Source organism: Canis lupus, chromosome 14 (assembly GCF_048164855.1).
Source record: "Canis lupus baileyi chromosome 14, mCanLup2.hap1, whole genome shotgun sequence".
Classification (NCBI taxonomy): Eukaryota; Metazoa; Chordata; class Mammalia; order Carnivora; family Canidae; genus Canis; species Canis lupus.
The window spans coordinates 6,202,277-6,218,119 of NC_132851.1; the positions used below are offsets into that span (position 1 = coordinate 6,202,277).

General features: G+C 35.7%; 1 protein-coding gene across 7 annotated transcripts in view; it reads right to left on the reverse strand.

The window, feature by feature from the left end:
* Window positions 1-1,633: 1,633 nt before the first annotated feature.
* The window catches only part of AZIN1 (antizyme inhibitor 1), a 32,051-nt gene continuing 17,841 nt past the window's right edge, over window positions 1,634-15,843 (reverse strand). For 4 of the 7 annotated variants that reach the window (XM_072774104.1, XM_072774105.1, XM_072774107.1 and 1 more), the window contains 9 exons: window positions 13,564-13,737; window positions 12,667-12,839; window positions 10,822-10,956; window positions 9,509-9,590; window positions 8,914-8,988; window positions 8,123-8,285; window positions 5,249-5,364; window positions 4,730-4,944; window positions 1,634-4,456 (listed from right to left, as the gene is read on the reverse strand). In XM_072774104.1, coding sequence (XP_072630205.1) covers window positions 4,348-4,456; window positions 4,730-4,944; window positions 5,249-5,364; window positions 8,123-8,285; window positions 8,914-8,988; window positions 9,509-9,590; window positions 10,822-10,956; window positions 12,667-12,839; window positions 13,564-13,737 — 1,242 coding nt within the window. In that variant the 3' untranslated portion in view covers window positions 1,634-4,347. Of the gene's footprint in view, window positions 4,457-4,729; window positions 4,945-5,248; window positions 5,365-8,122; window positions 8,286-8,913; window positions 8,989-9,508; window positions 9,591-10,821; window positions 11,109-12,666; window positions 12,840-13,563; window positions 13,738-15,843 lie in introns of all 7 variants that reach the window. The other 3 variants (XM_072774109.1, XM_072774110.1, XM_072774111.1) reach the window with 2 other exon arrangements.

Here is a 15,843-nt window from a genome sequence, read left to right on the forward strand (position 1 = left end):
CATGGGGAGTAGCATTATGCTACTTGGGAATATTTTCCTCAAATGTGAACTTCTCATATCAGCTTTACACTCTAATGCCCCCCCCCCCCCGAAAGCCTAACTCTAAACCCAGTTCTTAACCTGGCAACATGAAGTCAACGTTCATAAACATTTTTAAATGATGCTTTTCTTTCGTGAACCACTACAGTGCTCCTCCCTCTCTCAGCAAGTTGTTGCATCCTCGTAGAATTAGGAGAATAATCAACCTGAAAAACGCTCTTGCTTCATTTTGGTCTTAGAACAGTAAGGAAAACTATCTTAAGAGGGTAAGTTTAAGTCATGAATTAATGCTGAGGGACATTCTCAGAGATAAAAGATACTGCACCCTTGGTTTGGAAATTCAAGAGTTGCATCAGTGAAAAATAGACTTGGAATATGGAACAGAGAAAACCCCCAGAAAACAATTGTAAGACACAGAACAGATGGGAGGAAATCCGTGAAATCCAGAGAAAATTCCTAACCCTTAGTCAAGTGTCTCCCCCCTCCCACCTTCCTTCTACATCCTGCTAAAAATTGAGTGGTGTCAAGGGTATAGGCACAGATAGTCTGGCACCATTATTTAGAAGAAGCTGATTTATCTGGGCCTAAATTTAATCTAATATCCTACTAGTTTACTGTTAAGACTTTCTTTTGTACTCTTGCAAAGTCTGTGTGTGTGTGTGTTGTGTGTGTGCGTGCGCACTCGGGAAGAATACATGATCACTTCACCTGTCAACTGCAGATTCTTAACACTTTTCAATTTTCTGTAACTGATCCAGTGGCAACCTTCTCCAACGAGGCCATCAACTGCACAGGGTTTTGACAAGCATAAGCAGCGTTACAGTAGAACCAGGATTTGAAAGACGATTTGACAACAGAATTGCTTTTGAAGCTATAGTTAGGTCAAGGAATTCAGGAGTTCTGGAACATGTTTCTTACCTGCTCCAAGACAACACACAAAATGAGCATGTTGGGTAAATTAGCCCTTCTATTCATTGCCTATTTTTAAAAAGTTTGCCCAGTCCCAGTTTCCAACAGATAAAACCCAAATTCTTCAACTGTATCAAACGCTGGTCAGAGTGCCTGAAGCCTGGAGTAGTTTTGTGTTCCCCCATCTATACTCCATTCTAGGTGAAGACCTAAACTATGATGAAGATAAATGTAGTACCCACAATTTGTAGTTAAAAAACAAAAAACAAATTTCCTCAGTAACATTTAAGAGCAGGCACTGTTTTCAGGTTAACTTTAACTTGCCCAAATGGATGATCATCCATCACCAGAATTTTAAACTTAAAAAGGCTTTCTTGTTTCTATACCTTCCCATCTTGAACCAGCAACAAGCTAGGAAAAAAAAAAGAAATTGAATTTATACCATTCTTATTAACTCAAATTTGACTGCAGTCCCAGAGTAAAAGGCTCCAGAAATCATAAAATATCAAAACAGTCACCTTAAAGCTGGTAGATTATTTTAAGTAGGTATAGATTAGCTTCCAGCAGTGCCAGAAAAAGACCAGAACCAGTTGTTTCTTATTCCTAAGCTAGTTTTATTCCCATTATGAAAGCCTGAGTGTGCAAATATACCATTATTTTGCCTTCATTATGGACAAGACAGGAATTAAAGTATTTGGAGGATTTATTCACAAGTTGAATGTGGAAGACTATGAATTCTTCTCTGATCTTATACCTTGAAGCCAATTAAGTATTTTTACTATATTGTTGGTCAAGTTGCTAATATCTATAGTGAGAAAATACAAAGTCCCCAACAAGGGACAAAAAAGATTGAACAGTGGCTTTTTAAATACAATATTTGCATTGAATATTACAGTGCCCACAATTACTTAGAATACCTACCTTAACTTATATAAATCAATTTCATTTAGTCTAAGTTTAAACTTCAAGAGGCTGGTAAATTGATGGATCTAGAAAACATGGCCCTGGAAACCTCTCAGTGCTCACATATATATTGAACATCATCAAAATCTTCCACATGTAATGCCCAGCATCATTTTACCAGATTTGCTACTTTATAATAAAGATTCTGAAAGAATACTCGCAAGTTAATATAAACAAAGTTGATATGCAGAATTACCCTTTCACGATAGAAGCCAAAGTAAAACATAAGGAGGAATAAAAACATTTTATCTTGTGTATTCAGAATCACACACAAATTACCTTTACAGTTCAATTTACTATATAGAAATCATTTGGGTTTTATATTTTCAGTTAAATTCTGAGCGGAGATTACAATATTGTAAAAAAAAAAATGGTTACATTAATTCAGTACTTTTTAGCATACCAAATTGAAATACATTAAGTTCAAACTTCAAATTTATGGCAAACAGTCTTCAAATACAATACAGACATTTCTCAAAGTTACCATCTCATTCACATGTGATATTTGCGACTCTTGAGCTATAATACATAGAACTTTCCTATGACTATGGCAAAGTTGACATGCCATGAAGCTCAAAGCTGTGTAGTCAAGCCAAGGACTCAAAGTTGTACCATTTTGTAAAAAACGGTTTGTCATTTCTGGACCACAAAGCACAACATGTAAAGGAGGCTGGGAATAATTCCTCCACTTTATTATGGTTTAAAAAAGTTGCATGTAGCTTGGAACTTTGCATAAAACCCCATATTATACCTTGGTAAAGTCCAAGGGTAATTACAGAGGACAATGGACTGGGGTCTTAAATTTTATTATTAGAACCCATGAAATTCAAATGGGCATCAATCAAATCAAAAAATATTAAGCACCTACTGGTTTAGATTGAAATTTATTAGAGATTCATGATCAATTTCTTTCCACCTTGAAATCAAGGTGTAAAAACCAGCTATTAAGTGCATTCCAAACTTCTCCTATGTAGCACAGGTAGAATTTTCTGTCTATTGGCACCAAAGTGAAGTCACATTTCCTCTTGGGGAGACAGAAATTCCACATCTGAACATAGAGTAAGTTAGGAAAAAATGACCCCTGTTGTTTATTTTATTACTCTTGTGATTCTGAGGTCTAGGATTACTAATATACTAGCAGTGAACAACGCAAACTCCTGGCAACAACTGTCAGGTTAGTAACACTAACTCCCTTCCCCCAGTCACAAAATTTTAGTATGAAAAGAATTAAAATTACAAAGCTGAACAAATGGGAAATAAGAAACTAAGCATAACTAAAACAAAAACTCCTAAAGTTTGAAATCATTGCAATTAAGAAATTGAGAACAGGTGTGCTTCACCCCACTCCCTACAACTCTGAATTTAAATAATATTCCGTGCAAAAGAGCATCAGGTTTCTGGATATAGATGTAGCCCTTCTCTAAGTTTTAGTGCGTTGCAGAATTCTCTGCGATTTTATCCCCCCCCCCCCAGTTTATTCAAAGTATTTAATAGAATCTTCCATTTCAGCCGAAAGATTTGTAATTCAAAGATTTACTAAGGTATTCTATGCATCCTATCTATACAGAAACACCTATTAATTATTACAATTGGTTTATGCAGAATTAACATTTTTGGTGTTAAAATTGTTAAACATCATGCTTATCGCACATCAACTCTCCATGAATCTGAACTTCACAATGATTTACCAAACATTTTACTTAAATTACTATTTAAATAACTGAAAAAAATGTACTGAGCCAAACTAAACTTAAATGGGCTATAAAAGAAAAAAAACCTTCAAAACAGTCCATATACACATCTATTTCAAAACTACCTTTCCTAGCTAGCCCCTTTCCCAAAGTTTTAGCCTGAAAAAACAGTAAAATCTACACAAAATTTTATTGCAATCATACAAGTGTTACATTAGGTCAAATACAACAAATACTATGATGCAATTTTACATTTATTAAACTACAGTTCAAAGCACAAATTTACACATTCTAAATACACTAAACATATCTAATGAAGTCACACTAGTCTTCCACTGACATTTGATATATCTGGGTGAAAGACATTTAATTTTACAAGACTTTTTAACATGAATCCTTAGTATAAAAACTGTGTACTTGTATGTAAACGATTTAATGGGGAACCCAATTAATGGGCTTCCATCTCCACTAAGTCATCCATTTTGTTGCATATTTTATTTTAAACGCTTAAGGGGGTAGGACAAACTGGTAAGTTTAAATCTGGATACATTATCTAAATTTCCCAATTACCCCCAATGAATTATAGATGAAAGCTGATTTCGTCTGGTCCCAAATAGCTATTACTAATAGATTTTGTCTCCAAGAGAATTAATAGAGTAAGATTGTTTGAATTTGTTTCACACTGGAATGTAGACCAGACAAGCTTAACCTGCAACTTCAGATCTCAAGAAGCATTAATGCCTGTTTAAGCTTCAGAGGAAAAGCTATCTTCTTGGCTCAGCTGAATGCAAGGCACAAAGAAGAAGTTCTTCATCATTGTGTCTGAAGTAAGTCCAGCATCTTGCATCTCATACCTGTCAAAAAAACAAAACAAAACAAAACAAAAAAACCCCCAAACCCCCCAAAAACATAAAACCGTTAATTCTGAGTTTAAGCATAAAGACCACATGAACACATAACAAATGGACAATGAAATAAGATTATAAAATAACTAGTCCTCCAATAACCCTTAACAGGGGCATTTTGCTATTACTTGTGAGGCATTTGTCACAGAATTAAAATTATTAGCCGACATGTTATGTCATCTTGAATATCCAATCAGCTTTACGATGAAAACAATACCTTACCAATCGCTAAATGACATCATGTAGTAAATAGCTGGCCTCTGAAAATCATTAAAAGCAGATGGTTCATGGAGAGAATCTGCTCCCATGTTATCAAAGATAAGCCAATCTCCCACATTCAGCTCAGGAAGAAGACAGCTTTCCACAATTTGATCAAGCTCATCACAGGATGGACCCCAAAGGCTGCTTGTAAACAGAGGCTCATCTTTCTTGTATTTCTGTCAGGAGAAAAAAAAAAAGTTTTCTAAATTAAGTTTTTAACTCATGTTTATTTCATGCAGGTATTGAATTTGAGGGTAGATGAGAATATTTTTTACTCTATCAGATTCAATACGCCTATGAAAGGCAGGCTTGGAGCCAGGAGCATTGGTTTTCCTTCTTAACTCCATCTAAGGAAGATAAATCCTCAAAAGGGAGCAATATTCCCCATCTTAAAAGCATTTCTCCAAAACTTGGGAGGCACCTTTTAAAAAAAAGAGCTCAGTTTATAAATGCCAAATAAGTTGTTGTTATACAACTTGCCTTGTGAACCTCTGGAATGGTATTTAAGTCCTCAGACAGTTTACTTGCAAAAGAACCATAAATACCATCATTCATATAATACATGAAGGCTGGTTCATCACTTCCGGTTTTTTCTACTGAAATAAAGCAGAAAAATGAAAATGAATTTACATTAAAATATCTAATAAAGCTAACTATGCAAGGCATAGCCGATTGAATATTTATAGAACAGACTTACAGGTTTCACATTTCCCAAAATATTTAAATCAAATTTTAAAAAAACCTGATGTATACTGACATACCTCAATACTGTCAGCCTAAAAAAACTGAAAACATACTTCACAAGGAAGACGACCAATGAACACATGAAAATATGTTCTACAGAAGTCACCAGGTAAATGCAAATTAAACTATAATGAGTTTCTACCCACACCTTTAGAATGGATAAAATTAAAAAGCGACCACACACAAAAAAAAATCAGTAAAAGTGGGGGAACAAACATATATACCATCAGTGGGGAGATAAAATACTACTTTGAAATTTTTAACATCTACTCTGACCCAGCAATTCTACTCTTAGTCATTTCCCCAATGACTTACACAAGAATGTTAAGTTTTATTCCTAACAGCTCAGAACTGGGAACCAAATAAATATTCATCAGCAAAGAGAATGGATAAAGTCTATTCACAGTGAAATATTAGCAATAAAGATGAAACAAAAGCAGCTCAGATATTTTTTAATCTTTTTTTAAAGATTTTATTTATTTATGAGAGAGAGAGATAGAGAGACAGAGAGGCAGAGACACAGGCAGAGGAAGAAGCAGGCTCCATGCAGGGAGCCTGACATGGGACTCGATCCCGGGTCTCCAAGATCAGGCCCTGGGCTGACACTGGTGCTAAACCGCTGAGCCACCCAGGCTGCCCTCAATCAGATATTATACAGAGTTGTCCTAAAATATATGCTAGATGATTCCATTTATATGAAGTTTGAGAGCAATCCAAACTAATCTATGGTGGAAAAACCTTCACAATAGTGACTGTCTAGGAAAGAAACGGAAAAAAAAAATCCTAAGAGATGAAATTTGTTTCTATAGGGATGTCAGTATATACTTTAATTTGTCACATTATATGCTTAAGATTGTACTCCTTGTATAAAAATTTATGCCAAAAACCAACCCTAAACAGATACCAAACTACAGGTTAAGTGGTTTGGTTAACTGCTGGGATAGGAGTTAGCTATTCGGGAAACACCACCTTCTATGTATTCCAGACTTAAGCAAACATATGTAGTATACGATAATGGGAGCTAGGTTTCTCATTCTTGGGAAAGTTACAATGTGTAAGGAGAAAAACAGAATGCAGCCTGTGATATACTACTGCATGCCTGGCTTCTGATATATAGTTATGTGTGCTATGGATATATATGCACACACACATTTCCCGGTTCTCCTCAGTGAGAAAGCTTGGATGAAATGATGTATCAGTAGTACTGAATACAACCAACTCCTTTCTTGTTTTTTCAAATACCACTCTTTGTTAAAATGAACTGGAGCTCCTTGGAGAAATGGCCAATTCTAGGACTGAGGCAGGTAAAGAACCTGGGTATCTTGATGTACCATGAAGTAAAGAAGTGCTCAGGCAGTGATGGAGGCATGTCATAAGGACCCCAATTTTGGATAGTAAAAAATAATTGATTACATACTGAGTATCTAGGAGTTTACACTAATATAAATAAAGAGAAGGGAAAGCTATTCTTAGACTAACAGAAATTCACTGATGTTAAAACTAATGGGGTAAAAGTATGAAAAGAAAAAAGGTTATTTATAAATTATCTTTCCACTTCATAATACAGAAATCCACCGACATCATGTTAACAAAGTGATCAAAATGGGAAGTTCCTGGTCTTTTTGTAGCTCTTCAACTTCAAGATATTTAAAAACTCAAAAGAAAAACTTATCCTTACTAACTGAAGGAAAAACAGTTTTCTTAACATAGAACAGTACTTTCTACATTTTTTTAAAATAAATTTTTATTTATGATAGTCACACAGAGAGAGAGAGGCAGAGATACAGGCAGAGGGAGGAGCAGGCTCCATGCACCGGGAGCCCGACGTGGGACTCGATCCCGGGTCTCCAGGATCGCGCCCTGGGCCAAAGGCAGGCGCCAAACCACTGCGCCACCCAGGGATCCCACTTTCTACATTTTTTAAAGTGGTATTTGTCAGCAAGAAACAAAGTCTAGTACTTTTTTGTTGGTTTGACTAGAGACAGATTAAGACTCTGTTGGCCCTCATTATATAAGAAAGTATAAAGTTAGGTTCTCCATGTGAACCATCTGACTAAGAGGAACAGGACAAGAGACATTATAGTAACATACTGGTTCTTAACAAGATAGGAGAATCACCTGGAGGAAGCTTATCTAAAAGCTTATCTAAAATACACCTATCTAGAGGTATGTGGGTAGCTTAGTTGGTTAAGTGACTGACTGGATTTTGGCTCAGGTCAATCTCAGGTCATGAGATTGAGCCTGGCCTTGGGCTCTGCACATGAGCATGGAGCCTGCTTAAGATTCTCTCTCCCTCTGCTCTACGCCCCGCCTCCCCAATATGCACATAAGGTCTCAATTATTTGGGGAAAAAAAAAAAAAAAGTAAATAAAATAAAATTAAACATCAGAACCAAGAGTTAGATTCCGGAGGTCTTATGCAGTGTTAACTTCACTATGGCATTTTTGAAAAGCCTAGCTACCTACAGCTGGCTAAAGATCACCCACAATGTTATAATCCATAAATGTCCATGTCCTACAATATTTTATACTTGACTAGTATAGGATAATTGCAATTAGTTTGAAGATGAATTTAACTAAGAAAAACAAAATTATAAACTTCGTAACTTACCTCCAGAGGGAAATTTATCATTTTCAACAACTTTCTTTGCAATGATATTAACTGCAAGTGTAAATGCAGAAGACACATAGTAGCTTCCAGGTTCTGAGATTATCTTAATGCCAGATCCTTCAGGAAAGTAGACATCCAACAAAGGGCTGATAACATGATTAACCTATGAATTTTAAACCCCACATTATGATTTCAATATTGAACTAGATAATTCACATTAAGAGATGGATATATTTCCTAGAAAACTTAAAGCCATAGTTCCAGTTATAGACCAGAAAGCTTAGCTATTTAGCAGTTACCTTCAAACAATTAAGCAGGCTTTTGAGGCATCAAAGTTTATATTATCAGAATGGCATTAATTTAAAAAAATTTCTTAACACCAAGGGTGAATGGCTACTGTTGATTGTTTCTATACCCCTTAACACTAGCAAAGGAGCAACACATCAAATCAGTTTGAGAGACGGAGGGCACAGCAGGAAGGTGAGTAGTAATGTACATCTCGATAAAACAACTTAAGCTGTCTAAATAATAATTTCATTTGTGCCATCAAGTACTCCATAAGAGCAGAAACACAACTGAATACAAACTTTTTGTAAGTTATGCTACAGAGTTCAAGGAATATTAAGCCTTTCAAAGTGGGGTAGGTCTTCTCATTGCCTCTTCACCTTCTTAGAATCAAATTTTAAGCAGATGTTTTAGGGTTTATTTCCTGCTGTTGTTATACCATTGTCTATATCTACCACTTAAGCAGAGAGATTATTCCAGTATTCCATCCACCGAACAAAGTTTACCTCTTCCAACTGAAATTCAGTTCCTGTGAAGCCTCCACCAATATCTAACATGTTCATTGTGAAACCAAATTCTCCCTAGAGATGGAAAAAAATACTTTAAATGCTTATCCAAACTGTCATGACTACAAGGACATTTCAAAAACCCCTTCCCAAGGAGGTAAATAGAATCTGTTCTGATCTTTAGTATAGCTTCAGTTTTGGTATCTACCAATAAAAGCAGGTTTATTCAGTGTTGTGTATATACTGTCTTCCTAACGATGTCTGTACTGTCTTGTAGACATGCAAGTAAGTTACTATTTCATCCCTTTACCCACTTAAAAACCTTAAATATTATCCCGGAGGGGTGCCTGCGTGGCTCAATCAGTGGAGTGTCCCACTCTTGGTTCTGAGCCCTGAGAGGGCTCCATGCTGTGTGGAGACTGCTTGTCCCTCTCCCTCTCCTCCTCCTCCTGCTCTCAGGTGCACACACTTGCGTGCACACACTCTCTCCCCCAAATAAATGGTAAATAAAATCTTTGAAAGACAAAGGAAAAAAGAGGAAAAATAAGTAACACCCTGGCTTAAAATATCAAAATAACTTAAGGAAAAAACTTACAGCCATGTCAAACACACATCGAGCATCAGATAGAGCGTGTACATATACTTGAGATTCTTTGCAAGCACTTGAAACATGAAATCTGGAAGAAAGAGAGTAATAAATTTAAAGCAACAGCAAATTTTAGACACCCTTCCTATAATTCTTTTCAGTTCTCCTTCACCATATTGACACAGTATTCGCAATAACCTTATTAAATACTTAAAGAATTGGAAGCACAGGCCTCTAATTATCCAAGTTATAATAACCTGCCTTTCAGAAAAGGCAATGTTTGGGTTAATACTTTAATTTTATAAAGAATTTTTAACAATGAGTTATCAGGCTTTATAAATATCAGATAAGGACATGCCTTTCTGTATCTATAGTAAAGTAACAAGCACCACTGATAAAACTGGGTCACAAAATCTGTAATTGGAATGTATAATTTTATCTGGCCAAAAATAAAAATGTCTATTATGAAATACAAATGAACATTAATTCAGCTGAGTATTACTAACACTTATTAGTATTACTTATTAAGAGATACTTATCAGACATTCAAAACAGAATACCTAAATTTAATCGAATATGGTTCTATATCCTGATTGTGGCAGTAGTCACACAAATACGTTAAAGTTCATGAAGTATAAAACCAAGAGTCAATTTTACTGTATGGTAACAAATAGAAATATGAAAACTCTCAAATATATGTCATTATTTGTCACTTAAGGGAAAATTAAACTTAACAGTCATGATTCTTTATCCATCTTTATGAACAATTTAAAAAGATTTTGCACTGTAATGAGATTAGCAATGGACTGGTGACTCAAAAATTTGTGGAGCTTTGTGTCCAAATTTGACTCAGATCACAGTTCTGAGATTATGATCAAATCATTAAATCTCTCTGGGTCTCAGTTTTCTGCGCACATAAAAATCAAGAAGGTAAAACAATGTCTGATTTACTGGCGTGCCCAAGGGATTGAAAAGGAAAAAAAATTTAAAGATGGGGAAAAAAAATAAAATGACAACTCAGATGAATGCCACTTTGGTATTCATTAGAATTCTAGTACAACCTTTCCCTTCAATTTAAAGGAGAGGTTTTACATTATGAACTTAATTGAATTTTTATTTACTATTTTTTCTCTTAATTAGGAAAGGGGAGGTGCATGTATAAAGTTATATGAAGGTTAAGTCATATGTTTTACCTAGACTAAGAAAATATGTATTAAACTGAAAGTTGAATCTACTAGAGTTCATGCAAATAAAGTCTCAAAAAAAATCATCAGAACGACAAAGGTTTAACATAAAAATAGAAGTTTAAAACAAATACTCACTTAACCCCAATTATTTGGACATCAAGTTCCTTAGCACATTCCAAGAGATGCCTACAGTTCTTCAGGGTAGTGCCAAACTTCATGTTACCCTCTTCGCCTCCAATATTATCTTCTGTTGCAATATGTAGTAAGACCCTAAGAGAAGGGGAAGATGATTGGGGCAGAGTTGGTTTACATCATCATCAGCACATGTGAAGCCTGAAGATTGTAGGAAGTATGTTGATTATGTTGCCAGTGCTCCCAAATCCAGCGACGGTTGAATCAAGTGAACCTAACGAAAAACAATCCTGTACAGAGAAAAAACTAGCCATTAGGGCCTAAAGCATGAAGCTTACAAGGATGGGAATTTGGAAAATGCAGGAAGTTAAGACTCTGTTGTAGCAGCAAGAGTCAGTTGGGCTCTGTAATGAAAGACGACATTACTTTCAAATGAAGTCCATCAGTCCGTAAAACCACCTAGAAAGACTAAATTGAATAGCAATGCCATCATTGTCTTTCAGTTAAAAATATCAGGGCTTTTACACGTTTCAAGTCTCCTAAATTGCTCCAGCTAGTTAATCTTCCACCACCTACTCCTATTAATCTCCTCCATCTTACAAAAAACAAGCAAGCTTGGAGTTATCTTATGTGTCTAAACAGTAGCCTTTTAGATACTGAGTCAAATCTACTCGATATTTTCTTCCAAATCATAACAACCAAGACAAAATGATCGAGACTATCTCAGGAGATACTCAAGTAATTACAAACCACTAAACCCCACAAATATACAAATGCTGTTTGTAAATTCCTTCCCCCAAGGAAGTCCTAAGGAATGACCGATGGTCAGAGATAGTCTCATAAAAGCAAAATTATTCTTCCTATGGGTAGAATCAACTCTATTAAGTATGTACCATCCACTTTACAGTTAAACACAGTAACCCCATATCAGGGCTTATCTTCTGAAGATCATATAACAAAGATTTTTTTAGAGATAAGTGGTTAACTAAATATTTCCCCAAAAGGCCTTTATGAAAAACAAAGGTTTCCAGGGTAATCAATCTTGTCAGGACACCTAGGAATACCAAAGTCAATAATAAAAAATGTACAAGGAAAATATGGATATGATATACATTTTTAAGGAACACAAGTAATAACCCATTAAAAAATAAGCAATTTTGTACATATTAATACAATATGCTTTTAGTATATCCTAAAGTCTTGACATACCAAATCACAACCATAGTAAATTTGCCTTTTTTGCTCTTTAAAAAGTAAACTTTTTAATAATAAAAAATCTTGGGATACATGCAGGTACAAGTAAAAAAGAAATTAAACTTCCTATTCAAAGAGAAGAGTGGGTTTAAAAGAGAAACCCTTCAAAAATGTACAGACTAGGCTCCTAAAACACTGTCACTAAGGACAAATCACTTAGAAACTACAGCCAAAGGAAGATTAAACCCTCAGCTAACTAGGAAAAACAGCTGACCAATACACATCCTATTCCCAACATGACAAATAACTAGTAGGGTTGATGTATTTTCATAATCACATCTGTGGCCCTCATTTCATCATCCCAACAACCACATTTTATTCCTTGAATTAAAGATTATAAATTCATATTTTAAACTGTCCTTATCTCATCCCAAATCTACAAACAGGATCCGAAGAGGGTAGGCAATAAAATGCCATTTTCCATATAGGAACTTTAAATAAGTAAAAAAATATTGTAAAAAAAAAAAAAATATATATATATATATATAGTAATATATACCACTGCTCTACATAAATGTCCTTTTCCCAGGCCAAAGACAAATCCAAACCCTAGGTTGTAAAGTAATATTCACATGTACTCAGTTTTACACTTACTTGGCATTTGGGTGATTACGTGCAATTTTCTTCAATTCAACTTCATTGTCACATGTCATGGTGTTCACTCCAATTTTTGCTGCATACTTTATTTGAGACACTTGTTTGCAAGGACTTATGTAAATGATGTTTTCTGGAGATACACCCAATTCTTGCACTAAAGCCATTTCAGTCTATTAAAAAAAATTTAAAGCGTTGTTTAAAAAGTAACATTTCTATTATTTTTCATTTAATTACTACTTTATACTTTTTTTTGGGGGGGGGGCTAACCTCAAATTATATAAAGTTAAATTAGGATAGCATAATGTCACAGTTCACATATCCTGGTAATACTTACTACACTACTGTTTAAAAGCCTTCAGGGATCCCTGGGTGGCATAGCGGTTTAGTGCCTGCCTTTGGCCCAGGGTGCGATCCTGGAGACCTGGGATCGAATCCCACATCGGACTCCCGGTGCATGGAGCCTGCTTCTCCCTCTGCCTATGTCTCTGCCTCTCTGTGTGTGTGTGTGTGACTATCATAAATAAATAAAAATTAAAAAAAAAAAAAAAAAGCCTTCAAAAAGGTCGAACTATACCATCAGAGAAATCTCATGATTTACAATTAGCTTGTTGTCATCAGAAATTAATGGTCTAGCTGGCTCTATCTAGCCTAAGAATGAGGAATAAAAAGTTCTTGATTAAAGATAAAGCTTTTCAAGTTTCATCTCACTGAAACTTTCCTTTCATTGGTACACCTTAAAAGTTTGTAAATTTCCATTAGGCTGCAAATTTACACAAGAGTTTAAAAACATCCAAAAGTAAAATTACCTTGCAATTTTTCTAACTGCTGTAACTAAAAGTTAAAGTGTGTTCTAAAATGTTGCTGTTAAGTGACTAAGTAATGAAAAATACTTACTTTACTGGAACAAGCAAATCCAGTTCCAAGAGCTGCCAAAATCTCAAGTACAGCTGGAGTGGAGTTGCACTTTACTGTGTAGAATGGCTTTATCTGAGCCACTATGTTCTGCCACTGACTGTGTTTCTTCACAATCTTTCCAAGATCTCCCACAAAAAATGCATTTTTCCCTGTCTATTATGATCATGGGGAAAAAAACACAAAAGAACTATTGAAAATAGAGTACCACAAGTAGTAACTCCCTCTTTTCTCCACAAAAGAGCTAACCTATTCTTTTATATACACTACTACATTTAAGGCTTAAGAGTAATTAAGCAAGATTCAGCACACAGGGAATCCAAGTACCTTTTTCTTTCTTTTTAAACTTGATTTACTGTGCTAAGCTGGCATGTAAAATATTCTCTGCTTTTTTAAAAAAAATTATTATACGGATTTTCTACTTTACAACTGCCTCAAATTTGGGTGAGTACAGAAGGAGAGCACCGGTTTCCCTCCATGCTTTCGTAAGCTATTTAAATATGTATCTCCATTATAAATTGCATCTAACAGGACAGTAAAACAACAAAACAATACTAGGAACCAGTGTTTAAGGAGATAAAGTTGAGGGCAGCCTGGGTGGCTCAGCGGTTTAGTGTCGCCTTCAGCCCAGGGTGTGATCCTGGAGACCCCGGATCGAGTCCCACGTCAGGCTCCCTGCATGGGGGCTGCTTCTCTCTCTGCCTGTGTCTCTGCCCCCCACCCCATGAATAAAATAAATAAACCTAAAAAAAAAAAAGGAGACAAAGTTGATACCCTACGTATCATAGAGATGACAAACTGGAATTTTAAAAATGTATTAGTACACTAAATGGCAGATAAACCTGAGTAAGAATATTCTTCCCTCAAAACTTGAGATTTTCAGGGTGCTTGGGTGCTTAGTCAGTTAAGCATCTGCCTCCAGCTTAGGTCATGACCCCAGAGTCCTGGGATAGTGCCCCATATGGGGCTCTGTTCAGGGAGTCTGCTTCTTCCTCTGCCTGCCACATCTCTACGTCAAATGGATAAATAAAATCTTAAAAATATTAAAAATAAATAGAAACAAATTTTAATTAGGGATCTGGGGAGACAGATAAGGATTTTAACATCGCTACTCTAGGGGTAAAAGAGATGATTATAACATGTCAGGCAAAGTATAAGTTACTCAATGTTGGATGGGAGACAATCTTACACATTATCTAAATATTGTTTGAAAAGCCACGAATACAACATTACTGCTTTCTACTCTTTAATACATACTGGAAAATGTACCTTATTGGAATATACGGACTAGGAAATAGACATGACTGGAAATGTTTTTTGTGTGGCAAATATAGAACAGTTATACTCAAGTTACTCCATCCTTTCAAGATATGCCATCCCTAATGTTTTAGAGACAAATTTACTTTTACTTTAACACAAAAACAGGGGGTGAGCAATTATAGTTACCAGCAAGAGAACCGGGGTTAAAAACAACCCCCCCCCCCCCCCCCGGGCCCAAGATGTTCAGTTGTAATCATCCTTGAGCCATACAATTAAATGACACTGCTAGAAGAGAATAGGGTTGCAGACTAACCCTAAGTGTTACTCAATGTGGGATAATTCAAGATTGTGGAACAAGAATAATGAAAGAGCTATTTCAAAGATTGTTATCTGACCTACAAAGAATGTTGCACAAGTTAAAGAGAAAGGTCAGCGTACTTCCACTACGAGATTCTCTAGTGACATGAGATAATTAACTATAGAATGGCTTGACTATACAGACTGAATAGTATGAGAAGTATCACTTTTTTCTCCAAAATTCTGATGACAGAAGAAAGATAAAGGGATTTTCCTGAGGTGTGGGGAGATTTGAGCACATCTGTGAAGGTCAAGAGTAGTTTTTTGGTATCTTATTACTGAACACCAGTAACACGAAAACAATTTTTCAACAAATTTGGGGAATATGGGAAATAAGCTCCAACAAAGAAATTTTATCAATAAGACAATAAAGGTACTTCTTTTTTTTTTTTTTTTTTTAAAGGTACTTCTATCACTAAGTATAAAACAAAAATAGGGGATCCCTGGGTGGCGCAGCGGTTTGGCTCCTGCCTTTGGCCCAGGGCGCGATCCTGGAGACCCGGGATCGAATCCCACATCAGGCTCCCGGTGCATGGAGCCTGCTTCTCCCTCTGCCTATGTCTCTGCCTCTCTCTCTCTCTGTCTCTCTGTGACTATCATAAATAAGTTTAAAAAAAATTAAAACAAAAATAGTCTTTAAGTAGA